General features: G+C 40.7%; 1 protein-coding gene across 1 annotated transcript in view; it reads right to left on the reverse strand.

Annotated features, from left to right (window-relative positions):
- Nucleotides 1-13,553, reverse strand: part of LOC311192494 (VPS10 domain-containing receptor SorCS1-like) — a gene marked incomplete at both ends in the record, with an annotated part of 294,792 nt that overhangs the window by 11,599 nt on the left and 269,640 nt on the right. Inside the window, 4 exons of the mRNA XM_084264978.1 lie at nucleotides 6,019-6,150; nucleotides 9,301-9,413; nucleotides 10,367-10,490; nucleotides 12,409-12,542. Of these exons, the coding sequence (XP_084121104.1) occupies nucleotides 6,019-6,150; nucleotides 9,301-9,413; nucleotides 10,367-10,490; nucleotides 12,409-12,542 (503 nt within the window). The remainder of the gene's footprint in view (nucleotides 1-6,018; nucleotides 6,151-9,300; nucleotides 9,414-10,366; nucleotides 10,491-12,408; nucleotides 12,543-13,553) is intronic.

Below are 13,553 nucleotides of genomic sequence, written 5' to 3' on the forward strand. Positions count from 1 at the left end.
AGAATCTAGATAATTTTAAAGATACTGTGTAGGGGTCTCAGCTAATGAGTGCTACACTTCTATTCAATTCAATGAGTAAATCAATAAGCAACTAAGGAAAGAATTATGCACATTGATTGGTAGGAAGCAACTTGAACCAGCATTACAAAAGTGAACCAGGAGTCAGGGAAAATGTAGATTACTTTAAACTGTGCCACTCACCCTGCATAACCATAGTTGCTTCACATGAGGCCTCTAAAGATTGATTAATTCAGCATTGAAAAGACCATTATCACTTACTTACAGGGTCCAGCAGGAATTTCTTGAGCTCATTTAATGACAGATGCTAAATTCAAGCTGCTGTTAGTATCCAGAGGTGCCATGGCAACACAAAGTGGAGGGCATTCCTGTGGTTACTCTGCCACAGGAACTGACCAGCAGATATGAACCCAGAGAAAACCTGGACATAAAAGCCACGATCCACTTTAGAAGAGCAAAGGTGACAAGAAGGGGTCTTAAGAATCAAGGGCTGCTCTGTACACCAAGAATAAGATGAGAAGGAGAGAGGGCTGATAGTCAGATGGCCGGAGGTAACTCAAGTATATTAAGACATGATATATAGACAGCCACAGTACACAAGCAGCTGATCAAGAAAAGCTGGTTAGGGAAAAAGCCCTTGGTACAAGGTCTTCTGGTTTATATCATTCCATTCTCTCCCCAGCTGCTCTTACTTCTTAAATATTGGTCCAACCTTCCCTAAATACCCAGTGGAAAACTTGGTCTGCATACAAAAGTACAGATGTAAAAAAAAAAAATCTCTCTTAGTAAACACTAGGTGATTTACCCCTCTTACTGCAATTTAATTTCTGGGACCGACTGGCATAATTTTCTGTAAGATTTGAAGGTGTTCACTGTCTCAAACTCATTGCTAAAATATTTTGGTGATGACACATCTGAAATACATCACAGGAAAGAAAAGTAGTGAAAGTGAATGTGCTAGAACACCAAAGCTCAGGAGGGTAGATGAGAAAATGTGTATAAAAAAGACAAGCTGCACCAGCTACAATGAAGGAGAAGTAAAAGTAAACCTGCAGTAAGGAAAGAATCCTAAGACATGTACACATACAGGCTTCCTGAATGCTACTCACTCTAGCATTGCATTTGCCAGAGGTATTTCATCTCCTCAGTTCATCACTGCCCATTTGATATTCAGTCATCCATGTCATTTCCCGTCTCTTTGGCTGGATAGAGATACTGGCCACAGCTGCAACATATTGAGCACAGTTGGCTACCAACCAGCTGGTGATGCCATTTGCCAAAGACTCCATTGTGCTTGCTGCATGCCTGATAGCTCTTTTCAGAGAAAGATTAATGGTCTGAAATGTCATTAACTAGATGCTCTTGCATCTATTTTACATTCTGCTTTTATGGTTATTTTGAATAGGCCAGGTAAAAGAATGCAAATGGAGAGCTAAATAGAAATGCATGAAAACACTGAAAGTTTTACTTGATGTGGAAACATCGCTTTAGCATTCTCATGTATCTTCTGCTTACGTCTCATTGACTAAGAGGAGACACAGATCCTATGTTTGACAAAAAGCCTCCATTAGCAAAAAAATCTGGAGAGAAGAAAATCTGTGAAATGCATTCATAAAAAGGTAACACTTGGGAATCCTCCCATAGAGTAAAACTGTACACTGAGAAAAATTGAGTGATCCTATCTATGTATTTGTACCACTGCCCTCTACTGAATTGTAAGTAGAACAGCTTCCTAATGCACATTCATATTGAATAGGATTAGTGGTAAAAATTCCCAGAAATGCTACCAATTGGAGGTTTGTCCTTTGCTAAAGAGAAAGAATTTGGTGTTTTGGAAACAGCAGATAATCCTCTATTTGTCACATTCCCCACAACCATCCATAAAGGTGGTGTAACAACTGCATGAGAGCCCAAGTGGCCAATGGCCATCTTGGGTGTCTGTTTTTGCAAGATTTGGGATGTCTTAATGGTGTTGCAGTGACGACATGTAAATCAAACAGCAGCATTTTACAACTGTCAATGATTTCTACATTTTTAAGCAGGTTAGTAGTCTGTCCTCAGATACTGTGAAATGGTTATGGGGGAAACAAGTGACCCAATAAAAATAAAATTTAAAAAAAAGAAAAGCCAAGTCATAACATTCTGGTCAGGAACACAAGATTTTTTGAATATGAAAACTATTAAGGGATTCTGTAGGATAGAAAAGCTTTTTGATTTTTATGAAGCTGTGAATATTTCACACTGACTACAGAAAGTAGAGTGGGCCAAGTAATATAAGGTCCCCAAAATTCTGTGTTTATATATGTATTAGAATGAATTGCCCCATGCTGCACATCGAGAAAGCTTCCCCAGTCTCATACATAGCAGGCTTTTTCAGCTGTCAAGAGCAGTTAAACTTTTTTAAAGGCACTTTAGTCTCCCGCGGGAAATACCAGGAATAGAGAGTTCACATTTGTAAATGTAATCTGCAAACAGATATGACAATAATTGGTACTGTGTGTACACAAAAAATAATTTGGGGCACTTGAATGAGAGTGGTACATCTGCTCAAGGAGAAAATGACATCTATCATCTAACCACACTCTCAGCAAAAGCATGAGACACAAACACACCATCCGCGTGGAAAGCTGCATGGAAAGATGTATTTGTTACATGTGGTGCAGCGCATAGGACGACTTAAACATCTCCCCAGTCCCACTATTACTGTAACCAACAATTCATGACTTACTCTGTTTAGTTGTAAAATAAAAGTGGCACAGAGTAGTATTGCAGACTTTGACAAATGGGGAACTAAGACCTAGGTTTTCAAGGGACAGTGGACATCCAGCTGCCTCTGAGGTCAATGGGAATTGCGTACAGAGACCACAGAGCAGCTGGACAGAGACTAAAAAGTATTCTTAAAAAGCCAAATGAAAATATATCAGACAAAACCAGACTAGTTTAACCTGTTGCTGGGGAAACAGCAAGAAAGCAAGCCCTCCCATGACCATTAGATATGTATCAGATTTTCTGGTCCAAAGGCCATGAAACCACATATATCCATACCTAGAATAACGACCTAGCTGAGGTGATGAAATACTGCTTGGATAAGCAGGCTGCCAAAACCCTTACAGTTGCTCTGTGATAGGCACAGTCTTTAGCAACTTCAGGAGTTCCATGTGTGGGGATGTAGTTCAAAGACCTTTTTCAACTACTGTTCCTGTCACTTTTCCCTTATTTCTACTCCATCAGCTGCGCTCAGCCTTGCTTGTTCCAGCTAACATAAAGTCCATAATCTCTGCACCACCTGCATGATTTACATTGCTTCCCCCTTTCAAACCCAGATTGGATGAGCAGAACATCAGGACCACATAATGTCCCTTCTCTCTGTTCTGGTACCTGCCATGTGAATACGGTGGCTGTATCACCACATCTATGTCATATGACTGCAAACATGCATGCTGACTTTAGAAGGTTCTAGTAAGAAGGGAAGAGAAGGAGGGGGCTATAGCCCCTTTCATTCTCCCTGTGTATGCATGACACACTTCGCACACTTCTGCAGTGTTTCGCCCAGTTTCACCAACTTTTGATCTTGGGAAAGCGTTAGGTTTTGACTCTCTTGGGTACTGAAACATGGGCTTTTGCATAATAATAATATTAATTCCTGTAATTCCTCTCCATTCAATCTACTCTGACTGTAAATTTTCCAGGGACAGAAACTACTTGTCACTGTGTCCCTAGACAGGCTCACCGCAAGTCTCAGGTTTGGCGAGTAGCTTCCAAGTGTGATATGATATCATGAAAAAAGTAACCTGTATAACTGCTTCCTTAAGAACCCTTATTCCACTGCAGTGTTTGTGCAAGCTATTTCTATTTTGTTCCTATACTTTGAATTTTATCTTCCAAATTAGAAAAAAACATCCAGAACTATGACTCCTTTGAGTGTGCACCTGCAAGCACACAAATTCACATACATGCCTTTTGAATAGCTCATGAACACAAAACACATTTCTGATCCTACCAGAAAAGAACACTTAAATCATAGAGTATCTACAAAGCAACTTAAGCTGTCATCAGTAACATCTGCTCCCAGTACTCATCCCAGTGACTCAGTGACTTTATGCATAGGGATAAGCTGATGTGTGGGTTCTGAAACACTTTGGGAAAGGGGCAGTATGACAGATGACAAAACTGGAACAGTATCAGTATCAAAACATGCTTGAAAGCTGAAGGCAGAGACACCTTTTGCGGCCCTCTTTAGACACCACCCACTGAAAACAATGCCATTTTCTACTGGAGTAACTAGGAAGGACAATGCAGTACCCGCAGAAAAGGAAGAAAAACATTCTGATCAATCTGATGGGAGCAGGGGAGATAATTCTCCACACAAAACAGCTGGCTGCAAATGGAAAAGAGCTTCTCCCTATTCAAAGGTTACTGCTTGGACCCTGCAGGATGCCAGAGAAGTTGTCAGAGTCCCACTGAAAATGGCATTTATTCCTGCCCATAAAAACCATCATGAGACCACTGCCAGAGCTTCCTTTCTCCCCAGCCGCAGAGACCCCATTCTTACGGAGGGGAAAAAAGAAAGGGACAAAGAGAGGGAGTAATTGGCAGAATACAATAAGCTGCAGAGTGCTAGAGGGAAGCTGGGTCAGATGTAGATTTGAAAGTTTATGGACTGGCTTCCTTGCCAATTTGTGATTGAAGAAAGGAGAAGGGCGATGAAAGAAAAGAAAGTGAAGGTTTTGCAGAGCAGTAAATCTCCATATTTTTTGTTTATTACATAGGCGGTGAATATTGCAGAGGAAAGCCATTTATCAAAAAAACCCCAAAGTGATGGTTAAGGATGCTGAGCAAGGGAAAACTTAAGAGTATGAGTGACCTAGTAGTTTGAGGCCCACAGCTAAGTTAACAAGGTTTTAGACAACTGCAAAAGGCAATTGCAACAGTCAATGACAGGTCAGGCAGATGAAAAGACAATTATAAAAGTAGAATACAAGAAAGGGAAGATGCTGTTGATACATGCACTGATGGGAAGACTTCACTCATTCACATATTGAGGGAAAAATCCAAAGACAAGTGCTAAAGCCTTCGTGCCATCCAGTAAAACAGCAGGCCTCCAGTAACACTGAGGATTCCACCATAGCACTGAGGCTGATATTTGTGACCTGATGGCATCCTCTACTACAAGGCTAATATAGCTCATACCAACATGGGGTATATCTGCCTTGAGCCATGGACATGCTGTATGGAGAGGCAGTAGAGCTTAACTCAGGACTAGCTATCTCTGCCCCTGGAATCTGAGCTAATAAGCTGAGATTTTAGCCCAGGAGTGTTTTAGTCGCAGTCATGCTAGGCTCACCTAGTGGGCAGGAACTTCTGGGTCTGCAGAAAGATATAGTCTTGCAGTTATAGCCTGCTTTAGCCTTGCACAGAGAAAACAGTCTGTAGTGGTTGAACCTCACTGCCAGTACCATGAAGTGGGCAGGCAGACAATCCATCCCTGTGCCTTAAACTAATGAACTTCTTATTTGCCCAAGTCTACCACCTAGCTCTGCTGTCCTGTGTTTTCTAGACTTGACAGTCTCATAAACTTTGCTTTATGAGGCTAGTCCAGTTCATCTTGGCAGGGATCATCCCCTAAATCCTTGATGTTTTCTTCCTAGTTCCATGAAGTAGAACAGAACTTACAAGGGAGAGAAACGACATCCTAAAAATTTCTACCAATGTAACATTACTAAGGGAACCCAAATGGGATTCTCTACTTCTAAATACAGCTCCAAAACATGTTTCCAGTGTTTGGTGGTGGGGGGTGGGGGAATAGGCCAACATAACCACAAAACAGCACCAAAAAAAACAGAGGATGTAGTATACCACAGTCACTGCTTAGACCCTAGTGATTTAGATGCATTTGTACCACAGTTATTTGTTCTACCCTGTCTTGGCAATCCCATATGTATATACACACACACTTACAAATGCACAAACGTGTAATTCTTCAAGTAATGGACACAGTACCTGCTCTAGGTCAGATGCTGTTCTTTTATTTTCTCCTGTGGCATCTTGATAGGGTAAAATGAAGAGTTCAGCAGATGTGGGCAGACCGGGGAGCGCTGCGACCAGAATATGCTTGCTTGAAATACCTGTTGCCTGATACATAGACAATTAATGGACAGATAAACAGTGGAGATGGCACTGAATGCTGACAGCTTCTTTGCTAAGGCATCACAGTACTTGTATAAATGATGTAGGGTATACCTAGTACAACAGGAAAAATCTTGTTAAAATCCACTGTGGGTAAAATGTCAGGGATTAATAATTTCCTGATCTAAACTATTTTACCATGTTCTCCTGTAAAATATGCAGGATTCTAAGGCAAGAGTCATAATCAGACATGCTAAAAGGAACTCCTCAATGACAGCTGCATGTAGTACAATTTGTTTTGTCTAAATTTAGCTATTTTTAAGTTACCTGACTATCCTAAGTTAGTCTCTGAGGTTCTTCGTTTAGTCAATGGTAAGAAGCTACATGTTAAAGGGCAATGTATGCGGGCAGAATTGCACTCTAGAGGTGTGATTAGCAAAAACATCTCAAAAGCCTTGTGGAGATTCAGGGAGAGAGAAGATGATGAATCAAGTTTGAATCCCAAAAGACAAACAAATTCTTATAGTTCACATCTTGGGTCAATTCCACAAGTTAATGAGGAGCATTTTTTTGGTTAGGGTTTTTTGTTTGTTTGTTTTTTGGTTTTTAAGTGTTAAAGATAATATCCTGCTTTTTTAAAATTATTTTTCCTTGTTGGCTGGAAATCTTACGTGACCAGTTTAAACCCAAATTGCCCTTCAACATGAATTAGCCAAAATTCAGAAAAAAAGTACCCCACAGGCTTCACTACCAGGGTCATCTCTGGTCATGGGTTTCAGCTGCTGTTACCATGACATTACACAGACTGCAGAGTTCTTCAGAAAATGAGCTCCTTTGGCCTTCAGGTAGTTTTATAAGCCAAAAGAAGGGGAAACATAGTGTGCTGAATCTTCCTCCATTGCCTCTTTGTGTTGTGGATTATCCAGCAAATGTATTTAAATCTCAAGGTTTTGATTTAAATCTTAAGTTTCCAAGTGCTGAATTGAGGTCACTTTTAAAGGGAAAAATAAATTCAAAAAAAAGGTGCCCTCAGATATAAGGACAGACCACAGCAGCTGGATGCAGCACAGTGATTTCCCTGCAGTCAGGACTTGCCACCCTCTCAGACATTAATTGCACCTAAATCTCATGAATTCTTCACTCTTACAGTTCATGCCTAAAATCTTGGAATAGCTCCTCACTGAAGGAAATGATGGACAGAGGACAAGGAGTCAGTGAAACTGATTACATATCACCATTACACAAGCTAATTCTGCAGCCATCCCATGTGTGAGTGATGAAGGCCCAGGAATACCCTGTGGAACTATGAAAAGGGAGCCATTCCCTTCCACTGCACACCAAGGAAAAGCACGTGGTTTTGTTGCTGTTCTATTTATTAAATGTGTATTTAGAAAAGAACTCTTTAACAATATGAAGGTCACATTCTTGCCAAGTATTCTGTGAAGCCACCACCAGCCGTTACTTCTGCTTGCCTAACAGGTTGTTTTAGGTTGTCAGGAAAAAGATACAGTATTGCCAGTTAATAGAAAGTCTTCATTTTCTGAGGTTCAGAATGATTTTACATTTATGTCTGGAAGCTTTTGGCTGATTTACCCACTTCATTTGTATCTTCTTCATCAAAAGCAGGAGACAGGACTCAGAAAAATCAATGATGTGAGCAAATAATTATGATCATAGTACAAAATAGGATATTTTGTGATAATCTCAAATTGTCCCTACTTAGAGAGAAGATCAGATTTTAGTAGAAGACTGTAATTTCTTAAGCAGAATTCTTATCCAAGTCTATGCTACTCTGTAATAAGAATGTAACACTTTAATAAAAGTTCATAAAAATTCTATAGCACAGCTATAATTTCCTATTGAATTATTTAGTTATTCAACTCATTTTTATGCAGTTTACTTAATTGCTGTAGAAATCTACTTGTTTTATCTTTAATTTTTACAGGAATTTCTCACAAAGGCTTGTTTAAGGTGAATCATTTAGCTATATAAAGAGGAATAATTAGACATAATTTTTTTACCTTTTTTTTTTTTACTCAAACAACAAAAGGGCTCTTTGTGTTTCCACTGCTCTGCTTTTGGAATGTAGCCTTGGTACTGTAATTTCATGATCCTTTTTTATGGCTTGATTTTTGTTTTATTGAGTTGTTTATATTCTGAAAATTCATTCTGAAGATAAATGGATCCTTGAATACTTGATACAGACATAAATAAATCAGAAGAACAACTTCCAGAAAAACATTCTTTTTTTTTTTCCTCCTCTCCTCCTCTCTTTTGAGGAAATATAAGAAAAAAATGTCAGAAATAATCCAGGTAAGTTTGTGTGCAGCTGATCAGCGCAGTGTCTTTTCAGTCTTTTTGCACTGATAATGCCACAAATGAGCACACAAGCTTCCTAACAATATCTACAAGCCTTGTATCCTTTCAAAATATGAGTATCTTTATTTTTAAAAAAGCAGAATCCCTGTTCCAAACATTTTCTTTCAGTATTTTTCTGGTGAGCTGAGAAACCTCAGCTGTCTCTTCGAACTTTTCTTAGCCTGCCAGCTTGAAATCTAAATCTTTAGCCACACAAGAATATTTTTTGTGACGTTCTGTTCCACAGGTAAAGAAGGAACTTCAGAGCTTCTCCAGAGTGTTGGTAGGAAAAATAGCAGCCAATCCTGACCCGTGAACCTCATGCTATGTGAAAGATATAAAGCACTTAGTGTGGTGCTCTTCTCTGCAGTAAAAACTTTTCTTTCAGTCTCCTAGGTTTTCTGCAACATATTTGTAATTTCATTGGAATTTCCACCTCTCCATAACAACAGCAATCAAAGAAGTAAGAGCTGCTATGCAGGAGTAAAAGACATTCGTACAGCTATAGGCAGGTACAAGTCATGTGTTATCCATATGGCTTTTTCTCAGAAATATCCCACATAATTCACTGTCATTAAAAAGAATAAACCCAATGCTGATACTTACCACCAGATTGTCAGAGGACAGGATGATTTCACCTATCTAAAATTTAGGATTTTGGCCTCAAACATCACGCTAGTCTCCTTTTATAGTTGGTAGAAAGAGAGAGAGACTTTGAGAGAACAGCTGACCCAGTCCTAATGTAGGCACCAGGCAGAAATTAGAACTATTGTAACGCAGGTTTTGCACATTGCTTACCTCCACCAGAGCTCTCTTGACCACTCTGCTGATGTCCCTTCTCCACTCTGGGATATCTGGATTGTAGTCATCCAGGTTCGGAGAAAATGATAACCGCAGGGACTGAAATTGCTCTGCAGATACAAGGACATGGAGGTGAGTAAAGACTGTGAAATGCCGAGTGCCAAACGAGTGGGCAGAACCTGGTGAAACCTGCTGCAGCTCATGTCAATCTGCAGGTGATACACAGACTGCCAGGGAATCAAGCAGTGTGTCTGAGAGATTCACTGGGAGATTTGGAGAATCTGAGAGATTCACAACTCCGGTGTCAGAGAACGGGAAAGGGTGATCAGTCCTTACTTCAACGGATGAATAGCACTGGAAAGGGAGCTGTGCTGGGAATGTAATTGAAATGCTACCTTAATCTTGACTTCAGAAGCAGGCAAGCCCTGAGAAAGAAGCAGTGGTTGTACTCTCATGGAAATGCCTCAAAAATTGAAATCTTAATTAGAAGGAGTCATGGACCAGCCTTGAAAAACATATTTAATCTCTGCTGCTGTTAGGGATGCCCACACTGATCACTAAGACCATGTGGTTGCATAAACAGCTAAAACTGGGATTCCCAGTGGGTCTTAGACTACATCTACACTATATGATATCTGTGTGCCCTAACTGCCTCTGAGGCCTGAGTAAAATACCAAATCGGTACAGATTTCTGCACAGAGCTGCAGCACACAGCATTCAAGCTAAGCAGCTTTCGTATGAGTTAAGAGGCCTCTACTGGCCAAGAAGAGGGAAAACCAGTGTGCAAAATGACTTAACATTTTGACAATCATGTAGGATCACCAGATAGAACAGATGCAGAAGGCTTTGGGAAGGAGATCAGTGTTGTGTGATCCTCTCAATCTGGACTAATGTCAATCAGTGGCCTTCAGAGATGTTATGCTGAACTGATAACACTGGAACCAATCTTATAATTTCACTCTAAGCATCCTGGAATAAAAACCTAAGGTTGCTGCCAGCTAACCTGGCTCTCTAGCTCTTGACTATGGAAAATCCTATGGGAAATGAAGGGGGAAGAGCTCACCATACACAGCAATAGTCTTTGTATCCTGAAGAATGGTGTTTCCTGCTGAGACCTGAACAGTGATAGTGTTCATTCCTTCCACAGAAAACGTGAATGTGATGCTTCCTTCCAATGTGATCAGTGGCTGCAAATATATCAGAAAAGTAAAAAGTTAATTTGGCTGAAAAGGAAAAGCAAAAAGGAGTTTGGCGTTCTAGCCTATTGAGATGGTTTGTGGAGTCAGTTCTGGCTTGGAATCTTAAGACATAGAAGCCATCCTGTAATATAGAAGACTTTTCTGCAGAGGGCCCAGGGAACCAGATGGGGATGTCCTCCTGAAGCTCAAAGTAAGGTAGTCTCATTTCCGAAGCAGCTAGGTATTAAGATCCCAGTGTTTGCTTCCCACTTAGCCTGCTGGCTAGTCTGGATCCCATGATGAAGTGCCCATCTTTGCTGCATTCCCCAGAGAGGTCCACATCATGATACAAAGACCTGCAAGACTCACTGCTCAGGTGTCACACTTCGTTCCCAGACCTAGCTGTCAGTGACTTATTTAAGGTCACTCAAGGGGGCTGTGATGCAATGAAGAGGCAAATGAAGATTTCTCAGTTGTTCTCTCATCTTATCTTTAGACATTGAGCCATCATTTTTGGAAAGTGGTGCTGTTTAGAGAGGAGACAGATCCCTTCAACTTGCTTCATTGTGCCAATCAGCTTATCAATGAGTCGTGTCCCCTTTCAGCAGTGTCTGCCCTAACTTCTGTTTTCACTTATTAATGAACTCTGGGTGAGATCTTCAAAGCACCTAGTATGAAGTCAAACTCTGTTCCCATTGTGGTCTGTAGTAAAACTCACTTCAATGAGAACAGAGTTAGACCAACTCTGATCACTTATGAGCTTAGCAGATCAGAGGGAAGGTTAAAAGGTGACAATCACAGCCTGTAAGTACCTCTAGGGGGAGATGATTTCTGATAGTACAGAGAGTTCTTTAATCTACACACAAAGGCATAGCAAGATCCAACAGCTTGAAACCGAAGCCATTTAAATTCAGGCTGCAAACAGGGTGCATGTGATTCAAGCTCAGGATAATTAGCTGTGGGGAAATAGTTGGGGGACAGGGTAAGAAAGAGAAGCAGTGAATTCTCCATCATCTGAAGGAAATTACTAATGCAGAACAACAGCCAGAATTCAGGTTCTGCCATAATCACGAAGCAGAAAGTACTGATGGGATCCTTCAACCTGCATTATGCAGAAGATAACCATGCATGGTTGAAAGTCTCTCTTGGCTCTACAAAATCCATGAGAATCTCTCCCCTCAGAGACTAATTAGGGTCTCTGGGTACTTCAGCCACAAAGATATGTAAAATAATGGTTATACCAGCTGTGCAGATTTACCAACACCGCAAGCAAGAGGCATCAGAACATGGTGCCTGCTGTTCTTGTCTCTGAGCAGAGACCAGAGACAGGGAGGTATGCTGGGAACCATTTTAGCCACTGACAGCATGTGATAATTATGTCTTCTTGCACATGTAGTTAAGCATAGGGTGTGAGGGCTCAGAACTGGACTCAGCATATTTTAGAGGAGACATGGAATTGATGGCAGTCTCTTGCTAGTCACTAGAAAAATGAGGTTTAAGCTCTAGAGTTTTTTAAAGTCAGTTCCAGATATAAAACCAGCTTCAGTTTGAAAGGTTAGTTTCTTAAAAAAACCAAAAAATATAGAAGATTTTGTTGTTGTTGTTGTTCAAGGGAGTGGGGGATGGGGGGGTGGAAGAAGAGAGAAGCACGATAGTAACTCTTCTGGATTGTGCTTCACTACATCCATCTTGGATGTAAATGCAGCAAGAAAGTGGCAGTTGGAGTGAAATAGCAATAAACTGTACAGCTAAGTAAGAGCAACAAAGGCAAAGCAGTTCTTACATTTCAACACTGGTCTCTTGGTCTCTGGTTTATAATTCTCTTGCTTGTGTGGATATTTAGAAGCATTCACAGAACCCTTTCTCCCTCCCTCAGTCTGAAAGCTCCTCTGGTATTATTTGATCTCAGTCCATAGGGAATACAAACCTCTGTGTTGTTCCCAAACCACCAGATGTAAGTAAGTGTTCCAACTTGGCTTGGCCACAGTACTGCTGTGGCGTTGACTTCCTTGTTCTTTGTGGTAACGAATGGTAGAGATAAGTGAACATGTTCCAAGGGGCCTGCAGAGACAGAAGCAGCAGGTGAGTGTTCCCTCTCCTGAAATGTCAACCTGGGGGAGAAGGGAACTCAGGGGATATCCACTGGTTTAAGGGAGAGAAGTCCTCCAAATCACTGTGGGGTATGACAGCATTTTGGCTTGGTGCTATTTCTAGAGAGACAAGATGAAATCTGCTCCTCATAGAACAGCCACCCCTGTACCTGAAAAACTTCAACTCATTCAGTAAACAGCATCATACGTAAACATTTAATAGGGGCAGAGCCATGCTATGTGAATATGACCTTCACTGGGAAGACCTAAGAATGTGCAGGACAGGACAAATGGTTTCAATAGACGTGAAGCATCTCTACTGACGCAAACTGCTATGATTTGGTCAACTTCAGCAGTGGTATATCTATTTATATCAGCTGAAATTCTGTCAGAAGGCAGCTATTCAATGAATGCTTTCATTTTAATGTTACCTTATACTCCCTTTTCCTCAATAAACTCTTTCATTTCTTTCCCATAAACAGAACATAATTCATTCGACAAGTGACATTATGCCCAGGGTTGCACATTTTCCATCTTCTGGAGACAGATGGGCCTTTGTTGTTACATCTTGTCCTATAGATTATTTTTTAAAATGTGTTCTGACTGTTCACTTAGAGAACAAAGCAATTGTCTTGAGAGTGGCAGAGAAAGAAAAAGATAGAAACCTCAGGTGACACGAGGACATGAATTTCTTAAATTAAGGCCACATCTGCAGGTCCTACATCTGCAAGTTCCCAAGTGATGAGATGCAGAGTCCACAGCCTACAAGCCCATGGAAGGGGGATCAGAACTTGATGATCTTGAGGGTCCCTTCCAACCCTAACCATTCAATGATACTAGGATTGATTGCACTGTCCATATGGACTCAAGATACGATGCTAGAGGATCTTATATATTTCAGGAAAGGATTTTTCAGGACATAACCCAAGCCCATACCACCACTTAGACCTTGCATTCAACCTAAAGGAACACCACACATATT

This window comes from Gallinula chloropus (assembly GCF_964237585.1).
Source record: "Gallinula chloropus genome assembly, chromosome: 5".
Classification (NCBI taxonomy): Eukaryota; Metazoa; Chordata; class Aves; order Gruiformes; family Rallidae; genus Gallinula; species Gallinula chloropus.